At 39.4% G+C, this 23,001-nt stretch overlaps 1 protein-coding gene and 1 long non-coding RNA gene across 4 annotated transcripts; one reads left to right on the top strand and one right to left on the bottom strand.

The window, feature by feature from the left end:
- The first annotated feature begins 4,037 nt into the window (after positions 1-4,037).
- Positions 4,038-18,935, top strand: LOC127100821 (uncharacterized). Of its 2 annotated transcripts, none has more exons than XR_007794480.1 (2): positions 4,038-4,782; positions 18,242-18,935. It is a non-coding gene; the product is annotated as an uncharacterized LOC127100821 (long non-coding RNA). The 2 variants fall into 2 exon arrangements; XR_007794479.1 differs by lacking the exon at positions 4,038-4,782 and adding an exon at positions 17,970-18,119.
- On the bottom strand, positions 12,491-17,180 carry LOC127100820 (uncharacterized). 2 transcript variants are annotated; one of them, XM_051038103.1, is made up of 2 exons: positions 16,776-17,180; positions 12,491-14,396 (listed from the first exon to the last, which is right to left on the bottom strand). In XM_051038103.1, the coding sequence occupies exon 2, from the start codon at positions 14,002-14,004 to the stop codon at positions 12,814-12,816; it is 1,191 nt and encodes a 396-aa protein (XP_050894060.1). In that variant the 5' UTR covers positions 14,005-14,396; positions 16,776-17,180; the 3' UTR covers positions 12,491-12,813. The 2 variants fall into 2 exon arrangements, with proteins under 2 accessions (XP_050894060.1, XP_050894061.1); XM_051038104.1 differs by having other exon boundaries at positions 12,491-14,392; positions 16,776-16,790.
- Positions 18,936-23,001: the final 4,066 nt, after the last annotated feature.

Here is a 23,001-nt window from a genome sequence, read left to right as displayed (position 1 = left end):
TATCCTGTCGGATTATCGAACCAAGAAGCTACCCTTCGACCATACTAGAGTTTGATCCAACATCTCATAGTGTTAATTGAGGGATCTTTGAAATTTTGAAGGTGTTCATCCCAAATGTACTTTTCATTCGATGGCACTGCTCTTGTCGCGATGACTTATCATTCTAAAGGTATTGTTCCTCTTGAAATTACTATTCATTTAGGCAACAACTTTTAGGCACCGATACTATTCATTTATTTTATTTTTTTAATAAATTTTTACCCTTAATGTTGTCGATACTGGTTCTAAGAGTGGTTGAATCCTTGATTCTCAATATTTTTGGTTCTAAGAGTGCCACTCATCAAATGGCATTTGATTCTCAATATATTTTTGAAGAATATTTCTCCTTCAGACATTATGTATATTATTGTTTTAGATGGTTCTCATACGTGGATTGATGGTTGTGGAAACATTGATCTCCAGTCTTTTAAATTGAAAGATATGTTTCATGTTATCAATCCATCAAACAACCTTATCTCTACTAACAAGATTATAGAGAATAATAATTGTGCAATTTTTATTCTCATTGTAGTTTTTAGGATCTCGTAATGAGGAATGCGATCAGAGTTGCTAAGGAGCATGAAGGGTTGTATCATCTCTCTGATGCATGAACTGGTCAAAAGGTGTTGTCATCTCCACTTCAATTTAGGGATATTCTTATTATTCCTCCCAAATATGACTTTGGAATAAGCATCATGATCATCCTTCTTTTTCATTAATAAAGTGTATGATGTAATCTCTATTTTCAAAACAATCTCTTGAGCCTTTTAAGTATGATATTTGTCAGTTTTTAAACATAACAAAACTACCTTTCCTTCGAGTCTTAAATAAAGTATTGAACTGTTTTGTCTTATCCATTATAATGTTTTGGGACCAATCCATCTTTATAACATTTCTAGAATGAGATGGTTTATTTCTTTTATTGATGACTGTTCTCCAATAACTTGGATTTTCTTGATGAATAATAAATCAAAAATATCATAATTGTTTATTGAATTTTATAATATAGTACAAATGAAATTTGGTAAAGGTATTAAAATAATACACTATGACAATGGTAAATAACTTGTCAATCATATTTTTTCTAATTTTACTAGTAAATATCACAAAAAGAAAAAAAAATGGTGTCACAAAAAGAAAATAAATTGTAACTTACTTGAATTTGCTTGAGCTCTTCTCATCCAAAAATTTCTCCCAAAATCATATTATGGTGAAGCATTTGTGATTGTCTTTTTATCTAGTTAATCACGTTCCACCTTATATTATAGGTGATGTTAGTATTGCTCAATATATGATATCGGTTTTTCCTTCTTCTTCTACGTTGCATGGTTTTGAATCTCAAGTATTTGGTTGTGTAAGTTTTGTCCATGTCCACAAGCAACATCAAACTATGTTTTATTATTGTGCACTTAAATGTGTCTTTGTGATTTATTCTCCTAACATAACATAAGAGGTACACAAATTTATCATCTTCCTAGTTGCAAGTACTGTATTTCTAAAGATGTCACATTTAAAAAAAAGTGTCTTACTTCACTCTTTCTCATCCTAAGGGGAAATAATTAATAACTCCAACTTTGAGTTTGAGTATTTTTTATCATTATTCATATTTCCCTAAACCTGAGTTTTCACCTATTGGAAGAGAACTTACTCTTAGTCATAATAATTAATCTACTTATAGTCTTATATAGGGTTTTTCAAAAAAACTGATTTTTCTTTATTGATCCAGAACTAGATTGTACCATTTTTAAAAAGCTCAATCCATTTGTGAATTGGATCCAATGAATCCCAAAACCAATAACACGAGTACCATTTTGATCCAATGAATCATGTGTGTATGTGGAGCATTGATAGGTGTATTAAGAGAAGTGGTGGGGTGTCGCATTACGCGAAAAACCGGCGGGAAAAGAAACAACGGAGCCGCCATCGTGCGTTATTTATCCCAAAGGAGGGAAAGGAAACGCTCGAAGTAAACCTAGAAAGGACATGGTCTCGCGACCAGAGATTGATAGGATCGGGAGTCGGTTATGCGAAGGGAAGGTATTAGCACCCCTACGCATCCGTCGTACTCGACGGGATCCACGCTCAGAAAGAATAGAAGAAAGGTTGCTAAAGAAACTGCTCAAAACTGCACACACACTGGAAGGAAACACAGATGAAAGACGGAAGAAAGGGACTCGGCAGGATATCGCATCCTGGGCCTACGTAGTTTGTCAGAAACAAACATCAGAGTCGACGTAATTCGGGGGAAACGGGAAACGTGCTCGCTAGGATGTCGCATCCTATGCATACATATCTTCTCTAACCAGAGAAAGAATCAGAGCACTCGTAGCTCGGCTAACGCACACCAAACAAAACACAAACGGGAAACCGACTGCCAATCGCTGGACTTACGTCAGACTCCAAACAAACAAACACACACAGGAAACCAACTGCCAATCGTTGGACTTACGTCAGACTCCACACAAACAAACACACACAGAAAACCGACTGTCAATCGCTGGACTTATGTCAGACTCCAAACAAACAACACGCAGGAAACCGACTGCCAATCGCTGGACTTATGTCAGACTCCAAACACAAACAACACGCAGGAAACTGACTGCCAATCGTTGGGCTTATGTCAGACTCCAAACACACACAAGAGGGTTGAAAAAGAAAAAGGGCGCCCGGAGAGATCAGCTCATCTCCTGCCTACGTACCTCATCTGGTATGAGGATCAGGGCGACGTAGTTCCCCTTAACAAGGAAAGAACTTCTATCCTAACCAGAGACTAGGGAGATAACAAGCTACTAGGGAGACTACGTCTCGAGCCTAGAAGTTGTCATGCATACGGTCCCTATGTTGAAATCTCTATCCTAACTTGCACAGGAAGCAAGCTAGCCTAAACAGCACAATCAAGCAAATATAAGCACAATAAAGCAAGCACATACGCTATATTTAAACAGATGGGCTCATACAAGGCTAGGCTGTAGAAACAAGCCAACTGGAATGAGGTGTTTTTAGCTCTTAACCCTAACATTGAGAGTTAGGGTGAAACAGATGAAATGGGAGATGAGGGTTATGCCTCATAGCTCTTATCCCTGGCCTAGGAGAGCTTGAATCAAATAGAAAGTGTGGGAGTTCAGAATGAAGGAACTCTTCTCCACATGACTGACATAACAAGATCTTGGGTTCTTATTCACAATGCATCAACACATTGTGTGAGCAAAGTGAATGACACAACTGAATAGCAGGGGATGGATTGCACATCCCTTTTATCTGCCAATTGCCTCTTAAGAGGTCTTTACCTGCTTGGCACAAAATTAAACAACCACAAACATTGCCTCTTAAGGAGGGCTTCAGACAGGTGCCTGCCAAAGTAACATGACAGGTCTTCCAGACTACATGAAGTTAGAGGTCATTACCTAAGTGGTATGCCAACCACAAGCAAAGCAAAGCAAAGTTCAAATGAACTTAAAGCAACTTAGGTACCTGTGGAAACAGCTAAACCAATCAGTACAGAATTCAGACCAACAGTCAACAGTCAATATCAAACAGACAACCCAATATGCAACACATAAGCCATAAGGCAAACACTATCCTCAACCTACAAAACACACAAATGTTAGCCAACAGCAACAAATGATCAAGCTCAAATGAAGGAGCAAATCAGGGAGATGCCTACTTGAACCTGAAATTCACAACTCAAATGTAAGTAACAAGCCACTAGGTCAAAGCCTAGGGTCAAAAGTGGATCACAAAGCCAAAACAGAAGCTAAAATTCAACATGAAGCTCAATTAATCAAGTAATAACGTCCTAAAATTAAGGGAGCATGCAAGATTGAATTATTTCTAAGCCTAGGGGTAGAATCGTCATTTTATCATTATGGACTAATTGAATTAAATTTCTATTCTAAGTAAGTTCTAATTAAAAGTTTGAACTTAATATTATTTAATTAACTTCTAAAATATTCTAAATCCTAAAATTATTTTTAATATTTCTAAACCAAAAAAAATCATAATCACCTAATTAAGATCCTAGAAAATTTTAATATCCTAAACTAAATCAATTCCTATTTAATCTCTAGAAAATTCTAGTTTAGTCTTAATGTCCTAATTTAACAGTAGCTACACAATTAATATCCTAATCTAGTTAATCAAATATCTAAACTAATTTAATTAGTAACCACTAACGCAAGGAAATGGATGAAAGAATCAGAATGGGCCTTCTTAGCCCTAAGCCCAAGCAGGAAGGGGGGTATGGACCGTGAAAGGGGGAAGTATGCACAGAATTCACTTGACATGGGCCTTGTCTGGAGCCTAAGGCCCAAAAATAACAATTGAGGAGAGAAAACCAAATGGAGGATCCATCCTCCTTCTCCCATCGCTCGCTAACCTCACAGAAGAAAAATGAAAGAACGCTCCTCACCGGAAAAGCCTTGCCGCGCCGAATTTCATCACCGACAGCGGCGAATTACTCACCACACTCATTCTCGCTTCCACCACCTGCCACGAATCTACTCCCTATTTCCTACTCCAACTTCTTCTTTATTGACCGAACCAGAAAGATCATTTTAAGAAACCTAGGTAAAAAACTTCAATTAAGTCCTCGCATGGAGGTAATCAAATCCATGAATTTGGGATAAACGCTCACCTAATCGATGCCTTTACAACGTCGACAACACGAGTCAAATAGGAGAATCTTTGTGTACCTTCGACGTCGACGACGGAGCATACGGCGGACGGCGCTTAGACACTGCTTCGGTATGAACAATCGCTCCTCTGCTCCTATCCTTCTTCTGCTTCTTCAATTTTTGGTTTCTTTCTGATTGGAGCTTCTCATCAATTCCGTTATGAGTTACGAGCTTCTACGGATTTTGTTGAAGGTTCTTGGTGGATGATGAAGGCCTCGCTCGCGTCTCCGCTTTGAGATGAAGACGAAGACGTTACACCGGTATTGCCGATCGAAATGAAGAAGAAGCCTCTTGGATCGTGAGTTTCCGATTATTCCGATCTCTTCTGGATTTCTCTTTTCTATTATTTCTTCTTTTTCCTTCTGCTTATCACCTCCGAGAATGGAGAGAATTGCTGCAGAATTGTTGCAGGATCTTTGGTGGTTCGATTGTGATGATCATACAGTTATGCGGAAGAATTGAAGAGTGAAGATTGGAAGCGGTTGAAGGTTTGTTACGGTGATGGCTAGGAGAAAAGTTGGTTAGAGATGCGATGAGGTTGAAGAAGAAGAATCTCGAAATTTGTAAGAGAGAGGTGAAGATTGATTTATAGAGTTGTGAGAGTGAGATTAGAAGCTTGTTAGGAAGAAAATTCTGTTATTTTTGTGAGTTTATGCAGGTTTTTGGTATTGGCTTGGTGGCTTGCGTTTGCTCTTTGTAATTTCATTTTGCCATTGCGTTTTGAATGTTGCTGGCTCGCGTTTGGCAGTTTGTAGTAGGTCGTTTCCATTACTTCCTGCTTTGAGGTAGTACTGCTGCATTGCTCATGCGCTTCATTTGCCGCTTATGCTTTGACGCTGGCTTCACTTGGAGTGTGTAGCTTGATGAAGCTTGCTGTTTGCATTGTACTGCTGTATCATTTCATTTGCTTTTTTCTCCATTGCATTATTATTATTATTATTTATTTTTATGGACAAACTACATGCATATGGTTTTGGATCATGTTATGGAATTATTTGGAAAATGGTTTAATTGATTTTGGAATTGGATATGGTTTAAAAATGGATAAAGGGATATTTGGATTAGTAAATGAAAAAGAACTTGGATTGGTTTATGAATGGATTTTCTAAATGAATAGAAAAATGAGTTTGGATAATGGATTTTCTAAATGGATAGGAGAAATGAATTTGGATAATGAAAATGGATTAATGTGGATTATGGATATGGATTCAAAAAAGATGGATTTTAACATAAAAAGGGTGAATGGGCTTTAGCAAGTTAACAATCCGAAATCATCGACATCGAAATATCGACTTTCAAAATGACACAATGAATTAATCAGAAACTCATCGATCAATTAAAAGTCCACAAACAAACTTAACCTCAAAAATCAATCCAAACTCCAAAAATTGATTTGAAATTAGAATCGATATGAAATTAGAATTAATTTGCAATTATCGCCATGATTACGAGATGATGACTGCCTATGCCATGGATTATTGAATCCAACCAACACGACTCGTGAATCAAGTTAACCATGCTTATTCAAATGAAATGTATGGATGAAAATGATATGCAAATGTTTAAGTTAGTGATCTATGTGATCAGTGTGAAGGGTAGGGCGAATTTCAGGGTATGACATTGTGCAATCATCTGGCCATAACTTCTCAACCATTCACCAGATGCTCATGATCTTGGACTTTTTAGAAATGGGAGAGAAAGATCTTCAACTTTCATGTTAGATTCAAAATTTCATTTGAATCTTCTTTGATGATGTAAAATCAAGTTGAATTTGAACCAAAATCTTTCCATTTTTGGAAACTTTCAATTACAGGTCACTTTCCTTTTTTGGAAACTTTTGATCTGACCTCAAATTCTTCAAGATAAGTATTTGTAATGACAAATGAACTTCTTTGGGACATGAAGGAAGTGTCTCAAACCATCTCTCCACCTCCTAGCCCTCAGTTGACTTTGCAGTTGACTTTTATGGGCCCCAGATGACCTGAAACTGCATTGTGGACTTTGAGCTTTCAACACTTGGCCAAATTGCATCAAAATGAACCTTGGGTTCACATAAGCTCATTGGAACACCCATATGGCCTTTTTCTCAATGAAATGCTTTGCTCTTTTGCACTGAGGAATTCTCCTGATGCCCATGCCAGTTGAATGTGATGCAATGCTCTATGCAAAGTTAATGAAATGTTAGTGTAATGTCAATGACCTAAACATGAAATGAGTGAATGAATGGGGGGTGAAAATTTGAGGTGCTACAGCTGCCCGTATTCAATCAACTGAGAACCTGAATGGATGAAGGCAACGACTATCATACTTTCAAGGTAATCAGGGATTGAATACCAAAAGAACCTGGAATTTGCACTCTGCGGGGGATGAACAAGATATTTACAACAGGAACCAGACAAGACGTTTACCGACGACTCTACTGGGGATTTTGATATTTATCAAAGAAAGGATACAATGACCAGACGCCAACGGACGAATGGGAAAGACTCAACCAGACATCAACGGATGAATGGGAGAAAGAAACCACGGCTTGTTGCCAACGGACGAATAGGAAGGACTCAACCAGACATCGACAGATGAATGGGAGAAAGAAAGGGGTGAGGTGTTACCGGCTAGTAGGTAACAAGCTCGGGAAGAATGAATATCCAAGACCGGTGTACGGGGGAGATATATCAATCAACCAAAAACATCTGAGGAAAACCTGAAAAATGTATATTTCGACTCAGGAAAATCTGACTCCACAGGGGACCAAGGTCGCAATAGGGAGGAGACAGGAAGGAACACCAAGGATACCGGGTTGTAGGAATATCACAGGTGACCGACCAAGGCGTGAATTGGTTTGTGTTCCAAAACACTCATCATCCTGAAGAGAGCTAGAAAAGCAATCTTGTTAAAGGATGGACATTCGATTCCACAAGGAATACGAATCTTACTCAGTTGGGGAAACAAACAAAGGGTTCAACCAAAGAGTGCATGAGATATATTATCTATAGCCGTCAAAACGTAGATAATAACCTCGCATGGAAGATTATCCATAACCGGGTTGTAGGTTGTCAAAGGATAAATCAACCGAAATCGTGAATTGGTGTGTGTTCCAAAACACTCATCATCCTGAAGAGAGCGAAAGCAAACTTGTTAAAGGATGGACATTCGATTCCACAAGGAATACGAATCTTACTCAACTGGGAAGGATAAAACTTCGACCAAAGAGCGCATGAGATATATTATCTATAGCCGTCAAAACGTAGATAATAACCTCGCATGGAAGATCATCCATAACCGGGTTGTAGGTTGTCAAAGGATAGATCGACCGAAATCGTGAATTGGTGTGTGTTCCAAAACACTCATCATCCTGAAGAGAGCTAGAAAAGCAATCTTGTTAGAGGATGGACATTCGATTCCACAAGGAATACGAATCTTACTCAACGAGGAAGGACAAAACTTCGACCAAAGAGCGCATGAGATATATTATCTATAGCTGTCAAAATGTAGATAATATACTCGCATGGAAGATTATCCATAACCGGGTTGTAGGTTGTCAAAGGATAAATCGACCAAAAAGAGAAACAATCGTTACCAACAACAACAGGGTAGACGAGAGATGACTCACTGGGGATAAATTGCGCGAACAAGGCAGTTATCCAAACAACTGGGGTAGAATGAATATTCGATTCCGCAAGGGGACAACGAATCTTACTCGACTGGGGAAACACGAAAGGCTTCGACCGAAGAGCGCATGAGATATATTATCTATAGCCGTCAAAACGTAGATAATACTCTCGCATGGAAGATTATCCATAACCGGGTTGTAGGTTGTCAAAGGATAAATCAACCGAAATCGTGAATTGGTGTGTGTTCCAAAACACTCATCATCCTGAAGAGAGCGAAAGCAAACTTGTTAAAGGATGGACATTCGATTCCATAAGGAATACGAATCTTACTCAACGAGGAAGGACGAGACCTCGACTAAAGAGCGTATGAGATATATTATCTATAGCCGTCAAAACGTAGATAATATACTCACATGGAAGATTATCCATAACCGGTTTGTAGGTTGTCAAAGGATAAACCGACCGAAATCGTGAGCTGGTTTGTGTTCCAAAACACTCATCATCCTGAAGAGAGCGAAAGCAAACTTGTTAAAGGATGGACATTCGATTCCACAAGGAATACGAATCTTACTCAATTGGGGAAACAATCAAAGGGTTCAACCAAAGAGTGCATGAGATATATTATCTATAGCCGTCAAGACATAGATAATATACTCGCATGGAAGATTATCCATAACCGGGTTGTAGGTTGTTAAAGGATAAATCAACCGAAAACGTGAATTGGTGTATGTTCCAAAACACTCATCATCCTGAAGAGAGCGAAAGCAAACTTGTTAAAGGATGGACATTCGTTTCCACAAGGAATACGAATCTTACTCGACCGGGGAAGAACAAAAGGCTTCGACCGAAGAGTGCATGAGATATATTATCTATAGCCGTCAAAACGTAGATAATATACTCGCATGGAAGATTATCCATAACCGGGTTGTAGGTTGTTAAAGGATAGATCAACCGAAAAGAAAGGCATCAGGATACCGAGACTAGGTATGTAAAGATGACCAATCAAAAGGGGAAACAACAAACATTATCGGCAAACGGTGAATGAAAGAGGACCCGCTGAGGACAAAATTGCTTACTCGGAGCAATTATTCACAAGGAAGGGTACGACCCACTGAGGATAAAGTTGCTTAATCAAAGCAAATATCCAAAAGGGAGAAGGAATATCAATACCGAAACTGGATAACGATAACCGCAAAGAGGGGATTACATCTACCGGTTCATAGGTAGAAAACCACGGAACAGCAACCGTCATCGACTAGGATGAGCACAAGGGTTGACTCCACAAAGGGGAGAAAATAGGGTTTACATCTACCGGTTGGTAAGTAGAAGACCACAAAGAGAGGACTTACAACTACCGGTTCGTAGGTAGAAGCCAACAAACAATCTGCTGAGGGACAGAGTGAGAAAAAGGATTTACAACTACCGGGTAGTAGGTAGAAGACCGCAAAATCCGCCAACAACCAGAATGAACCACAAATGTTACCTCTGTTAGGGGATTAAAGTGGGATTTATAACTACCGGTTCGTAGGTAGAAAACCGTAAAGATAGGACTTACAGCTACCGGTTCGTAGGTAGAAGCCCATAAAATTCCGTTGAGGATAAGATGAATGAGTGCTGGTTAGTGAGCAACTATTCATTCATACCACAGGGAAGCACAAGAGACAGCCACAAGGAAGCCAGTTTAAGATCGATCCAAAAAGGCAGACTGAATCAAGACTCATCCTAATGAGGAAAGAACTCAATAGGGAAAACCCATCCCGTTACGTGTGTTGGGAGGGAACGGAAATAACCGTCATCCCCGAGGATATAACTCAGTGGGGAATGCAGAAGGAAATGACAAACACTTTCTGCTTAAGGGGTCGACTCTGTACGGAGAGATCAGACACACTCACATCTGCTTAGGGAGGATCTACTAGGGAGATCTGTATCACCAATTAGCAAGAGACAACAATCAACAGATACATGGCACCAGATGCAACATGAGTATCTGAATGTTACGATTATGCATGTATGCAATATTTATGTATGATGAATGCTATCAAACAGACATGCTTAACACACATAGGTCCAGGAATCAACCATCCGGTACTACTCTTCCAGAGGGAAGGCCAAAATCACCAGAGAGCACAGGAGGTCTGCTGGAGACTGGGATATCAAGGAACAACAACATCCTGCAGGAGAGGAAGGCCACAAGAGGCTGCCGGAGGGATCATCAGTCACAACCGGAGAACAGAGTTCATATCACAGGCAGACACTGCCACAACAACAACTCATGCTGGAGATCAGAGATACCAAGAAGCAACCAGATCTCTGATGAGGATAGATAGGCATTGATAAAGCTCATCATGCCAACAACTCCACTGAGGAATCTATCCGAGGGAATGCCGGATTACTGGGATGTCTATCCACCAAATACCGAATCTCCAAAGACAAGCACCCATGCCGGGGAGAGGAGAAGACTGCTCTACTGGAGAGACGAAAGTTGAAGTCTTCAATAAACACTCTGCTTGGGAACTGGCCCACAAAAGTGTTCCAACAGCAAACTTGCTGGGGATGCTCCACAATAGGGCTCAAACAACACTCTATTGGGGATGCACCACAATAGGGGCTAACAGGGACTTGGAGGAAGAATGCTGCACTGCCGGGGACATGAAGATGAACAACTTCAACCAACACTGCACTGAGCAACCTCGCTGAGGAGAAACCATAAGAGGTTCTACAGGAAAAAGATACAGTTATGCTCGAGATACGAACAAATGTCTTACCTTGTTGGTAATCATACCACCCTGGGGAGAGCACTGCGGATCTCCTAAGTATCCTTCCATCATTGTGAATGTTCACTTTGTTTAAGAACAATTTTGTGAAAAATTTATTTATTTTGAAAACAATGATACTTTATCAATTAAAACATGCAAAACATTTGTTGAGTTGAAACAAATAAGAGTGCAAATAATTGGATAAAAGCTCAAATTGATTTGATGGAATGGTAGTCTGCAAATGGCAAGACTCCATAGATCTGTACAAGTTTGAAATCGGTGATATATATTGGAAAGGGCTACATTTAACATAATGACCTTTTCTCTACCAATTCCGAATTTCGATGTATTCGAAGCTTCGGTTGACAACGAATCAAGAATTCCTGGCGGATGACAGATGTAGAACCCAGTCTTGTCAGGATGCAGTTACTTGCCAAATCCCTAATTTTTGCCTAGATTGCCCCAATGTGAGGTACTCAATCTAGCGGGATGCAAATTCTTTTTTCAATGTCTCTAACTTTTGCCTGGATCGCCCTTTCGGGTTTCAATCCACCGAGGCGCTCCTTTTTGCCTAAGTCGCCCTTTCGGGTGTTCAACTTAGCGAGCTATTCTGCTTCTTTTTTTTTGTTTTAGGCGAAGTATTTCTTGACTGCATCTGAATTCACAGGACGAGTGAAATCCTCCCCGTCCATTGTTGTAAGTGTCAAAGCACCGCCTGAAAAGGCTCTCTTGACAACATATGGATCTTCATAGTTTGGCGTCCACTTGCCCCTGGAATCGGGCGCGAAAGACAAGACTTTCTTGAGCACAAGGTCACCTTCTTGGAACACACGAGGCTTGACCTTTTTCTCGAATGCTTTCTTTATTCTCTGCTGATATAACTGACCATGGCACATGGCAGTTAATCTCTTTTTCGATCAGATTCACTTGGTCGTAACGACTCTGAATCCATTCAACATCAGTCAACTTGGGACTTTGAGGGTGTTATTTTTTCTTTTGTTTGTTTCTTTCTTTTTTTCTTTCTTTTGATTTTTGATTTTGGTTTTTTACCCTCCTCTTTTTTTTTTTTTTGATTACATTTGTAATGCCCCAGTTGGACTGTTTAGCTGATTCTCGAGATGCAACTGAGTGATCTTCTTTTCTTGCTCAAGAAGTCGGGAAATCTCGTCAGGAATCCCTTCAACATCATCTTCCTCTGCTTCGAATACAGGGAATTCAAAATTGGGAGATGGCGTTGGATCATTATGTTCAATGGGTTTAAGAATCAACCTACATAATGATTTTGAATATAAAAGCTTTTTGGAAAACAAACAAGACAATCGTTATGCAGATGAAAAGATTGCTTTTATTCTTGTTTTTAGGGTTTTTTGTGATCACCGATTTCATGCAAAAAGCGAAAAGGGAAAACAAATGGAAAAACAAATGTTTAACATGCTTTTATTTGAATGAAAATATCATTGCATTTATTTTGCCAACAATGTCATCACTTCTCCTTTTGGCATGGGAGAAGGGTTTTTAAACAAAGTGATTATTACTCTGACTTATGAATGACTGTAGGAACATCCACAGCGACCCAATTATGACAGATCCCGCCAGGGATGACAACTGTCAGTATCCTTTGCATCAGCAGCTTCCCCACTCTGATTGACGTGGATAAAACCTCCACTTCTGAACAACCCTTTTTCTTTGAAGACCTCAGAAGACAAGCCAACGCCAGCCTGGGACTTGTTATCTTCAAGCTCGATTAACATTGGGACCTAAGTCCTCAAAGCTCAGGATACCTAATCTCATAAGGTCTTGAACCCTAATCTTCAACTGAAAGCAACTATCCACATCGTGGCCCGGAGCACCCGAATGATACACACAATGCTGATCAGGCTTATACCACCACCGAGGGTTGACGGGTATAGCCGGTGGGTCTCTGGGAGTAATCAAGTTCCGCTCTATCAAAGAGGGATACAGTTCTGCGTATGACATAGGGATCGGATCAAAAGTGATCTTCTTCCTCTCATTACTCGTACTGGCTTGATTACCATTGTGAGGCTGGTAAGCCTGCTGTTGAGGACGATGTTGCTGATGCTGATATTGCTGAGTTGGTCTTCTCTGATATTGTTGAGTTGCTGGAATAGTCACAGCAGCAACCTGACGATATTGTCTTCTGTTCATATTTCTCTGACGGTGCACAGCATTTGTTTCACTCTCTCCCCTTCTGGGTGCCCCAGAGGATGGCTTTTTAGAACTCGAAGAACTTGAAGAGCAAGGATCTTGTATCTTTCCTGCTTTAATGAGACTCTCAGTCCTCTCCCCACAGACAACAACACCAGAAAAGCTACTGAACGGGCAACTCCCCATGCGGTCCATGAACACACCCTGCAAGGTCCCGATGAACATGTCAGTCAGCTCTCTCTCCAACATCGGAGGTTGTACTCTTGCGGCTAGCTCACGCCATCTCTGGGCGTACTCTTTGAAGCTTTCCCCAGTCTTCTGACACAAGCTCTGCAGTTGGGTTCGGCTTGGAGCCATATCCATGTTGTGCTTATACTGCCTCAAGAAGGCTTCACCCCAATCCCTCCAGCTTCTAATAGACTCCCTCTTCAGGTCCATGTACCAGTCCAAAGACGCTCCAGACAAGCTGTCTTGGAAAAAGTAAATCCACATCTTCTCATCATCTGCGTATGCAGAGATCTTCCTGTAATAGGCCTGCACATGGGTGCGAGGACAAGAAGTGTCATTATATTTGTCAAAGGATGGCGCCTTGAATTTGTAAGGAATTCTCAATCCATCAACCAAGCCCATATCGGTAACATCAAAGCCCAAAGAGTTCTGACACTCCATGGCTCTAATCTTCTCAGCTAGGGCATCAACCTTCCTATCCCTCTCTTCAGTCCTTACAACCTCATCATCCTCACTGAGGAGAGTAAACATATCCTCTTGTCTGTCAACCAACGGAGCAGGATGGCGCACCGGAGCACGGGTCTCTCTAACATCGACAGTCTCCGCAGCAATAGGTTGTCCGTTAATCCAGATACCCCTCAACTCATCACCCACATCATAGTTGTTGACGGGAATAATAGCAGTAACAGCTTCATTAACAGGGACCCCCTTTGGTGAACCACGGTGGACCGGTGGAATCACAGCTTCCTGTCTCTATGCTAAGGCACGCAGCTCCTCTTGCCCTTGAACAACTCCTTGCATCATGGTCATGAATTGGGCCATGTTAGCCCTCATCTCTGCCAACTCAGCCTGAACTTGATCCATACTTCTCTGTTGATTCAGTCTTGTAGCGTAGCGGTGCGGACGACGATCAGCAATCCTGCCTAGGACAGGAACCAGAGTGAGAAGTCTTGTTCAAGAACACCTGTAATGCAAGAATGATATGTGTATGATGTGTATGATGCGTATGCTGTTTATCATGAATGATCCTGAAAAGGATATACATATGCGGGTTAACTGTTTTTTTTTTGTTGCATTTTTCATCGTTCATTTTTTTTCATCATTTTTTTGCGTTACTCTCTTTTGAAAATAAACATGCTATGATGCAAATGATGCAACCATGACTGGCTGGCTGTGCATCACGAGCACAGGATCAGAACTTCGGCATGAATTCGGAACCACAGAGTCATCTGAAACCCAAAGTCATCTGAAACCCAAAGTCATCTGAGACCTACACTTCTGAACCAAGTCACCAACGGGAACCAAGAGTCACCAACAGATCAAGTCACCAACGGTACCTGTAATGATTCATTCCCTCCCCCACTCACGGGTGTCATCTAGGCCAGGGTAAGGTCAAGAGAAACGCAGGATAAATAACCCTTTCAAGAATATCATCATATACACACCAGATGTATGTAACGATAATACCCCATCAGGATCTGAACTGCTCGTGATATCATGTTCCGCTAAGTGGCGCAATACCACCCGCTTCCCATGAATCACTCTATTCCTAGGTATCCTAGAGTTCACTCATAGCCTGGGTATTGGGCCTTTTACCTCTTGTAACTCCCGCCCCACAGAGAAACAGACACAGCCAGCACAATGAAAGTATGATGCATGCAAACACATAATGCATATATATACAATCACATCATAATCATAAATGCAATAAATAAAGCAGTAAAAGCAACCAAACCCTATCCTACAGAGCGCTAGGACTGACTCGCTTAGGGAAGATGGACCAGCAATAGGTCAACTTCTCGGGATTGTCCCCAGTAGAGTCGCCAGCTGTCGCATTACGCGAAAAACCGACGGGAAAAGAAACAACAGAGCCGCCACCGTGCGTTATTTATCCCAAAGGAGGGAAAGGAAACGCTCGAAGTAAACCTGGAAAGGACATGGTCTCGCGACCAGAGATTGATAGGATCGGGAGTCGGTTATGCGAAGGGAAGGTATTAGCACCCCTACGCATCTGTCGTACTCGACGGGATCCACGCTCAGAAAGAATAGAAGAAAGGTTGCTAAAGAAACTGCTCAAAACTGCACACACACACTGGAAGGAAACACAAATGAAAGATGGAAGAAAGGGACTCGGCAGGATATCACATCCTGGGCCTACGTAGTTTGTCAGACACAAACATCAGAGTCGACGTAGTTCGGGGGAAACGGGAAACGTGCTCGCTAGGATGTCGCATCCTATGCATACGTATCTTCTCTAACCAGAGAAAGAATCAGAGCACTCGTAGCTCGGCTAACGCACACCAAACAAAACACAAACGGGAAACCGACTGCCAATCGCTGGACTTACGTCAGACTCCAAACAAACAAGCACACACAGGAAACCGACTGCCAATCGCTGGACTTATGTCAGACTCCAAATAAACAACACGCAGGAAACCGACTGCCAATCGCTGGACTTATGTCAGACTCCAAACACAAACAACACGCAGGAAACCGACTGCCAATCGCTGGGCTTATGTCAGACTCCAAACACACACAAGAGGGTTGAAAAAGAAAAAGGGCGCCCGGAGAGATTAACTCATCTCCTGCCTACGTACCTCATCTGGTATGAGGATCAGGGCGACGTAGTTCCCCTTAACACGGAAAGAACTTCTATCCTAATCAGAGACTAGGGAGATAACAAGCTACTAGGGAGACTACGACTCGAGCCTAGAAGTTGTCATGCATACGGTCCCTATGTTGAAGTCTCTATCCTAACTTGCACAGGAGGCAAGCTAGCCTAAACAGCACAATCAAGCAAATACAAGCACAATAAAGCAAGCACACACACTATATGCAAACAGATGGGCTCATACAAGGCTAGGCTGTAGAAACAAGCCAACTGGAATGGGGTGTTTTTAGCTCTTAACCCTAACATTGAGAGTTAGGGTGAAGCAGATGAAATGGGAGATGAGGGTTATGCCTCATAGCTCTTATCCCTGGCCTGGGAGAGCTTGAATCAAATAGAAGGTGTGGGAGTTCAGAATGAAGGAACTCTTCTCCACATGACTGACACAACAAGATATTGGGTTCTTATTCACAATGCATCAACACATGGTGTGAGCAAAGTGAATGACACAACTGAATAGCAGGGGATGGATTACACATCCCTTTTATCTGCGAATTGCCTCTTAAGAGGTCTTTATCTGCTTGGTACAAAATTAAACAACCACAAACATTGCCTCTTAAGGAGGGCTTCAGACAGGTGCCTGCCAAAGTAACATGACAGGTCTTCCAGACTACATGAAGTTAGAGGTCATTACCTAAGTGGTATGCCAACCACAAGCAAAGCAAAGCAAAGTTCAAATGAACTTAAAGCAACTTAGGTACCTGTGGAAACAGCTAAACCAATCAGTACAGAATTCAGACCAACAGTCAACAGTCAATATCAAACAGACAACCCAATATGCAACACATAAGGCATAAGGCAAACACTATCCTCAACCTACAAAACACACAAATGTTAGCCAACAACAACAAATGATCAAGCTCAAATGAAGGAGCAACATCAATCAGGGAGATGCCTACTTGAACCTGAAATTCACAACTCAAATGTAAGTAACAAGCCACTAGGTCAAAGCCTAGGGTCAAAAGTGGATCACAAAGCCAAAACAGAAGCTAAAATTCAACATGAAGCTCAATTAATCAAGTAATATCGTCCTAAAATTAAGGGAGCATGCAAGATTGAATTATTTCTAAGCCTAGGGGTAGAATCGTCATTTTATCATTATGGACTAATTGAATTAAATTTCTATTCTAAGTAAGTTCTAATTAAAAGTTTGAACTTAATATTATTTAATTAACTTCTAAAATATTCTAAATCCTAAAATTATTTCTAATATTTCTAAACCAAAAAAAATCATAATCACCTAATTAAGATCCTAGAAAATTTTAATATCCTAAACTAAATCAATTCCTATTTAATCTCTAGAAAATTCTAGTTTAGTCCTAATGTCCTAATTTAACAGTAGCTACACAATTAATATCCTAATCTAGTTAATCAACTATCTAAACTAATTTAATTAGTAACCACTAACGCAAGGAAATGGATGAAAGAATCAGAATGGGCCTTGTTAGCCCTAAGCCCAAGCAGGAAGGGGGGTATGGACCGTGAAAGGGGGAAGTATGCACAGAATTCACTTGACATGGGCCTTGTCTGGAGCCTAAGGCCCAAAAATAACAATTGAGGAGAGAAAACCAAATGGAGGATCCATCCTCCTTCTCCCATCGCTCGCTAACCTCACAGAAGAAAAACGAAAGAACGCTCCTCACCGAAAAAGCCTTGCCGCCCCGAATTTCATCACCGACAGCGGCGAATTACTCACCACACTCATTCTCGCTTCCACCACCTGCCACGAATCTACTCCCTATTTCCTACTCCAACTTCTTCTTTATTGACCGAACTAGAAAGATCATTTTAAGAAACCTAGGTAAAAACCTTCAATTAAGTCCTCGCATGGAGGTAATCAAATCCATGAATTTGGGATAAACGCTCACCTAATCGATGCCTTTACAACATCGACAACACGAGTCAAATAGGAGAATCTTTGCGTACCTTCGACGTCCACGACGGAGCATACGGCGGACAGCTCTTAGACACTGCTTCGGTATGAACAATCGCTCCTCTGCTCCTATCCTTCTTCTGCTTCTTCAATTTTCGGTTTCTTTCTGATTGGAGCTTCTCATCAATTCCGTTATGAGTTGCGAGCTTCTACGGATTTTGTTGAAGGTTCTTGGTGGATGATGAAGGCCTCGCTCGCGTCTCCGCTTTGAGATGAAGACGAAGACGTTACACCGGTATTGCCGATCAAAATGAAGAAGAAGCCTCTTGGATCGTGAGTTTCCGATTATTCGGATCTCTTCTGGATTTCTCTTTTCTATTATTTCTTCTTTTTCCTTCTGCTTATCACCTCCGAGAATGGAGAGAATTGTTGCAGAATTGTTGCAGGATCTTTGGTGGTTCGGTTGTGATGATCATACAGTTATGCGGAAGAATTGAAGAGTGAAGATTGGAAGCGGTTGAAGGTTTGTTACGGTGATGGCTAGGAGAAAAGTTGGTTAGAGATGCGATGAGGTTGAAGAAGAAGAATCTCGAAATTTGTTAGAGAGAGGTGAAGATTGATTTATAGAGTTGTGAGAGTGAGATTAGAAGCTTGTTAGGAAGAAAATTCTGTTATTTTTGTGAGTTTATGAAGGTTTTGGTATTGGCTTGGTGGCTTGCGTTTGCTCTTTGTAATTTCATTTTGCCATTGCGTTTTGAATGTTGCTAGCTCGCGTTTGGCAGTTTGTAGTAGCTCGTTTCCGTTACTTCCTGCTTTGAGGTAGTACTGTTGCGTTGCTCATGCGCTTCATTTGCCGCTTATGCTTTGACGCTGGCTTCACTTGGAGTGTGTAGCTTGATGAAGCTTGCTGTTTGCATTGTACTGCTGTATCATTTCATTTGCTTTTTTCTCCATTGCATTATTATTATTATTTATTTTTATGGACAAACTACATGCATATGGTTTTGGATCATGTTATGGAATTATTTGGAAAATGGTTTAATTGATTTTGGAATTGGATATGGTTTAAAAATGGATAAAGGGATATTTGGATTAGTAAATGAAAAAGAACTTGGATTGGTTTATGAATGAATTTTCTAAATGAATAGAAAAATGAGTTTGGATAATGAATTTTCTAAATGGATAGAAGAAATGAATTTGGATAATGAAAATGGATTAATGTGGATTATGGATAGGGATTCAAAAAAGATGGATTTTTAACATAAAAAGGGTGAATGGGCTTTAGCAAGTTAACAATCCGAAATCATCGACATCGAAATATCGACTTTCAAAATGACACAATGAATTAATCAGAAACTCATCGATCAATTAAAAGTCCACAAACAAACTTAACCTCAAAAATCAATCCAAACTCCAAAAATTGATTTGAAATTAGAATCGATATGAAATTAGAATTAATTTGCAATTATCGCCATGATTACGAGATGATGACTGCCTATGCCATGGATTATTGAATCCAACCAACATGACTCATGAATCGAGTTGAACCATGCTTATTCAAATGAAATGTATGGATGAAAATGATATTCAAATGTTTAAGTTAGTGATCTATGTGATCAGTGTGAAGGGTAGGGCGAATTTCAGGGTATGACATTGTGCAATCATCTGGCCATAACTTCTCAACCATTCACCAGATGCTCATGATCTTGGACTTTTTAGAAATGGGAGAGAAAGATCTTCAACTTTCATGTTAGATTCAAATTTTCATTTGAATCTTCTTTGATGATGTAAAATCAAGTTGAATTTGAACCAAAATCTTTCCATTTTTGGGAACTTTCAATTACAGGTCACTTTCCTTTTTTGGAAACTTTTGATCTGACCTCAAATTCTTCAAGATAAGTATTTGTAATGACAAATGAACTTCTTTGGGACATGAAGGAAGTGTCTCAAACCATCTCTCCACCTCCTAGCCCTCAGTTGACTTTGTAGTTGACTTTTATGGGCCCCAGATGACCTGAAACTGCACTGTGGACTTTGAGCTTTCAACACTTGGCCAAATTGCATCAAAATGAACCTTGGGTTCACATAAGCTCATTGGAACACCCATATGGCCTTTTTCTCAATGAAATGCTTTGCTCTTTTGCACTGAGGAATTCTCCTGATGCCCATGCCAGTTGAATGTGATGCAATGCTCTATGCAAAGTTAATGAAATGTTAGTGTAATGTCAATGACCTAAACATGAAATGAGTGAATGAATGGGGGGTGCAAATTTGAGGTGCTACATGGGGTAGTAGAAAATTTAGAATAATTAATTTTATTAAAAATAATTAGAATGAAGTATTATTTTAATTAATTAATTTACAATAAAGTTAGAAATAACGAGGATTATTATTATTATTTTATTAAAATAGAATTAGAGTCATAAAGGGTATTTAGGTGAATAGAGAAATAAATAAGGGCTTTGTAGGAATCATTAGTTGAGGAGAATTAAATTTCTAATAAAAAAAAGTTACTAGAGAGTCTTCAGGATCAGTACGTAAAAACAAATTTTGGGACAAAAGAGACAAGGAATGGCTAGAGCTTGAAGAGAGAGGAAGAACATTAATCCAAATCTAAATTTTTCACGGAACCTAAGGTAAGGGGGAGAATGAACTTTCTCTATGAGTGTCTTAAATGATAGGGTAGAGAAAAGAGATCCTTACTCATTAAAATTGTGTAATTTTCGTATAGATGTGTTGTTTTTGTGTTAAAATCTGAAATTTGATGGTAGATTAATTATATTGATTTTACAATTATTGGGATTGAATCCATGTTTGAATCATCGTGTTTATGCATATGTAATTTTCTACCATTGATGAATATATGAAGCTTTGATCATGAGTATAAATGTTGGTGAGAATGATGATTTAATTGTATGTCAAATTTACATAATCCTGGATTGATTGGTGCACTATAGTTTATTTACTTGTGGTGATATTGTTGTGAGATGTTCAATTTGAATAATGGAGTATGTGCAATTTGAAAATAATAATTTGAATGATGTTTGATGGGTTGATAATGAGAGGGATTTAGATCAAAGGAAAAACTGGAATTTTCTGGAAAATAGCTAGTGTCAAATGATTAACACTCCATGTCAATCCATTGCACGCGTACAAATTAAAAAAATACAATGACAATCGATTATCATTTGGAATTAATAGATTGCATGTCTTATAAATGTGATTTTTGAGGGAAACAGAATACAAACGCAATTGATGTCAATCGATTAACGTAGGCCAAAATTTAAATAAAGAAACCCATTTTGAACTATGTTGCATAGCACGACAATTTTGGCTATAACTTTAGTTCCGTAGGTCCAAATGAGGTGCCTTTTGAAGCGTTGGAGAGCTAACATGCAAAGTTACCTCATGGTAGTGTCTTGTGAGATAATTGATTTTGTAGACGTATATTCACTGTAGAAATATATATTATGAAATGTACGGATAATTGTGCAAATCATTTTGTTTACTTGATGATGAATTGATGTTAAAATGATTTAACATATTTGAATGCTCTGTGAATATGAATTTGATGTTGTTCTTCAGTTTGGTGATAATTTTGGTGACAATTTTGGTGATATTGCATCTTTTTTAAAGTCATGCATCTATGGATTTTGGTCCAGTTCTGGTGTGCTCTGGTATGATGGTATGGATTTAGGAACGAGTAGCTGGTTCTAGACGGGAATCAGTGAAATGTTACAAAAGATGTTATTAGCGAATTGGTGTGCTTTGGTCCTATGGTGGAGGATTCAGGAGCGAGATAGACTTGTGTTTTCCATAATGGTACCACATACATAAGTGTCACGTTATGTCGTGAGTCGCATTTCATATATATGTGCTTGTTTTTATAGATGAGTGTGAGATTATGGTGATGTTAATTGTGTATTAAATGTGTGTTGTGTTGTATGTTTCTCTACCTTCGCATACTTTACAATGTTCATATTGAATGTTATTTCTCACCCCTTTGCTTCATTTTGTCCACATGGACATCTTATAGATAACCAGAAGTGAGCATTATTGTTGTGTGTGGAAGGTGGCTTGTTGAAGCTACTCTTTGTTTTCATTATTTATTTCTTTATCATACATTATAGGTTTTTAGGTCTCTGATTGTGTAACACCGGGGACAAGAGTTGTTATGTTTTTTTTAGTTGATGTTGATTGTGTTTTTTGAAGTTTATTACTTAATTTATAAAGCCATGATGAAATGATTTTTTCAATGCGAAATATTCAAATTATTTGATGTGTTTCAAAGGGTTGTCGATGGTGCCACCTTAAATTGTCATGTAAATATTTTTAAATAAGTTTTGGGGTTTAGGTTTGTAATACCCCAAAATTTACCCTTCATTTTTCCTGGAAGCATACGCTTTACACCTCATGCATGCATTCATTTTTAGGTCATTTAACATTAGATACATTGCATTTCATCATGTCAATCAGAATTAGATCCAAGAAACTTAAAAAAAAAAAAACGAAAAAAAAAAAGAAGTTAAAAATAAATAAATAAATAAAATTAATTAAATAAATAAATAAAATATAACAAATTTTTTTTTGGACTTGGGTCTCCCTCATTTGAGCCCACTACCCACGAAAATCAGTCTATAAATACTGAAGTTTCAATAGAGGAAAACACACTTGGAGTTACACTTGGAGTTACACTAGGAGATTCACTGGAGAAAAAGGAAGGGAAGCAAAATACTATGAGGTTTCCTTGTAACAAAACCCTGAGGAAAAAGATAGTGAGAGAAGAACTAACAGAGTTCAGAGCAGCCTCCAAACCCTGAAGGGAACTCAACTGCACAGAATCACCTCTGCCTCATATAAACCCTAAGGATTGTTTTGTAAACCTCACGGGTGCAACTCAATTTCAATCAAGCTCTCCAATCAGGTTTGCCCTATATCCATCATCTTTATGCCTTTAATTTGAATGCTCTGAATGTATGAGGTATTA

Source organism: Lathyrus oleraceus, chromosome 7 (genome assembly GCF_024323335.1).
Source record: "Lathyrus oleraceus cultivar Zhongwan6 chromosome 7, CAAS_Psat_ZW6_1.0, whole genome shotgun sequence".
NCBI lineage: Eukaryota > Viridiplantae > Streptophyta > Magnoliopsida > Fabales > Fabaceae > Lathyrus > Lathyrus oleraceus.
Note: the sequence above shows the minus strand (reverse complement) of the source record. Positions and strands in the feature narration are given on the sequence as shown.

Coding starts and splice junctions, on each gene's coding strand:
- LOC127100820 (XM_051038103.1), bottom strand. CDS start 14,004: ATGTTTACTCTCCTCAGTGAGGATGATGAGGTTGTAAGGACTGAAGAG.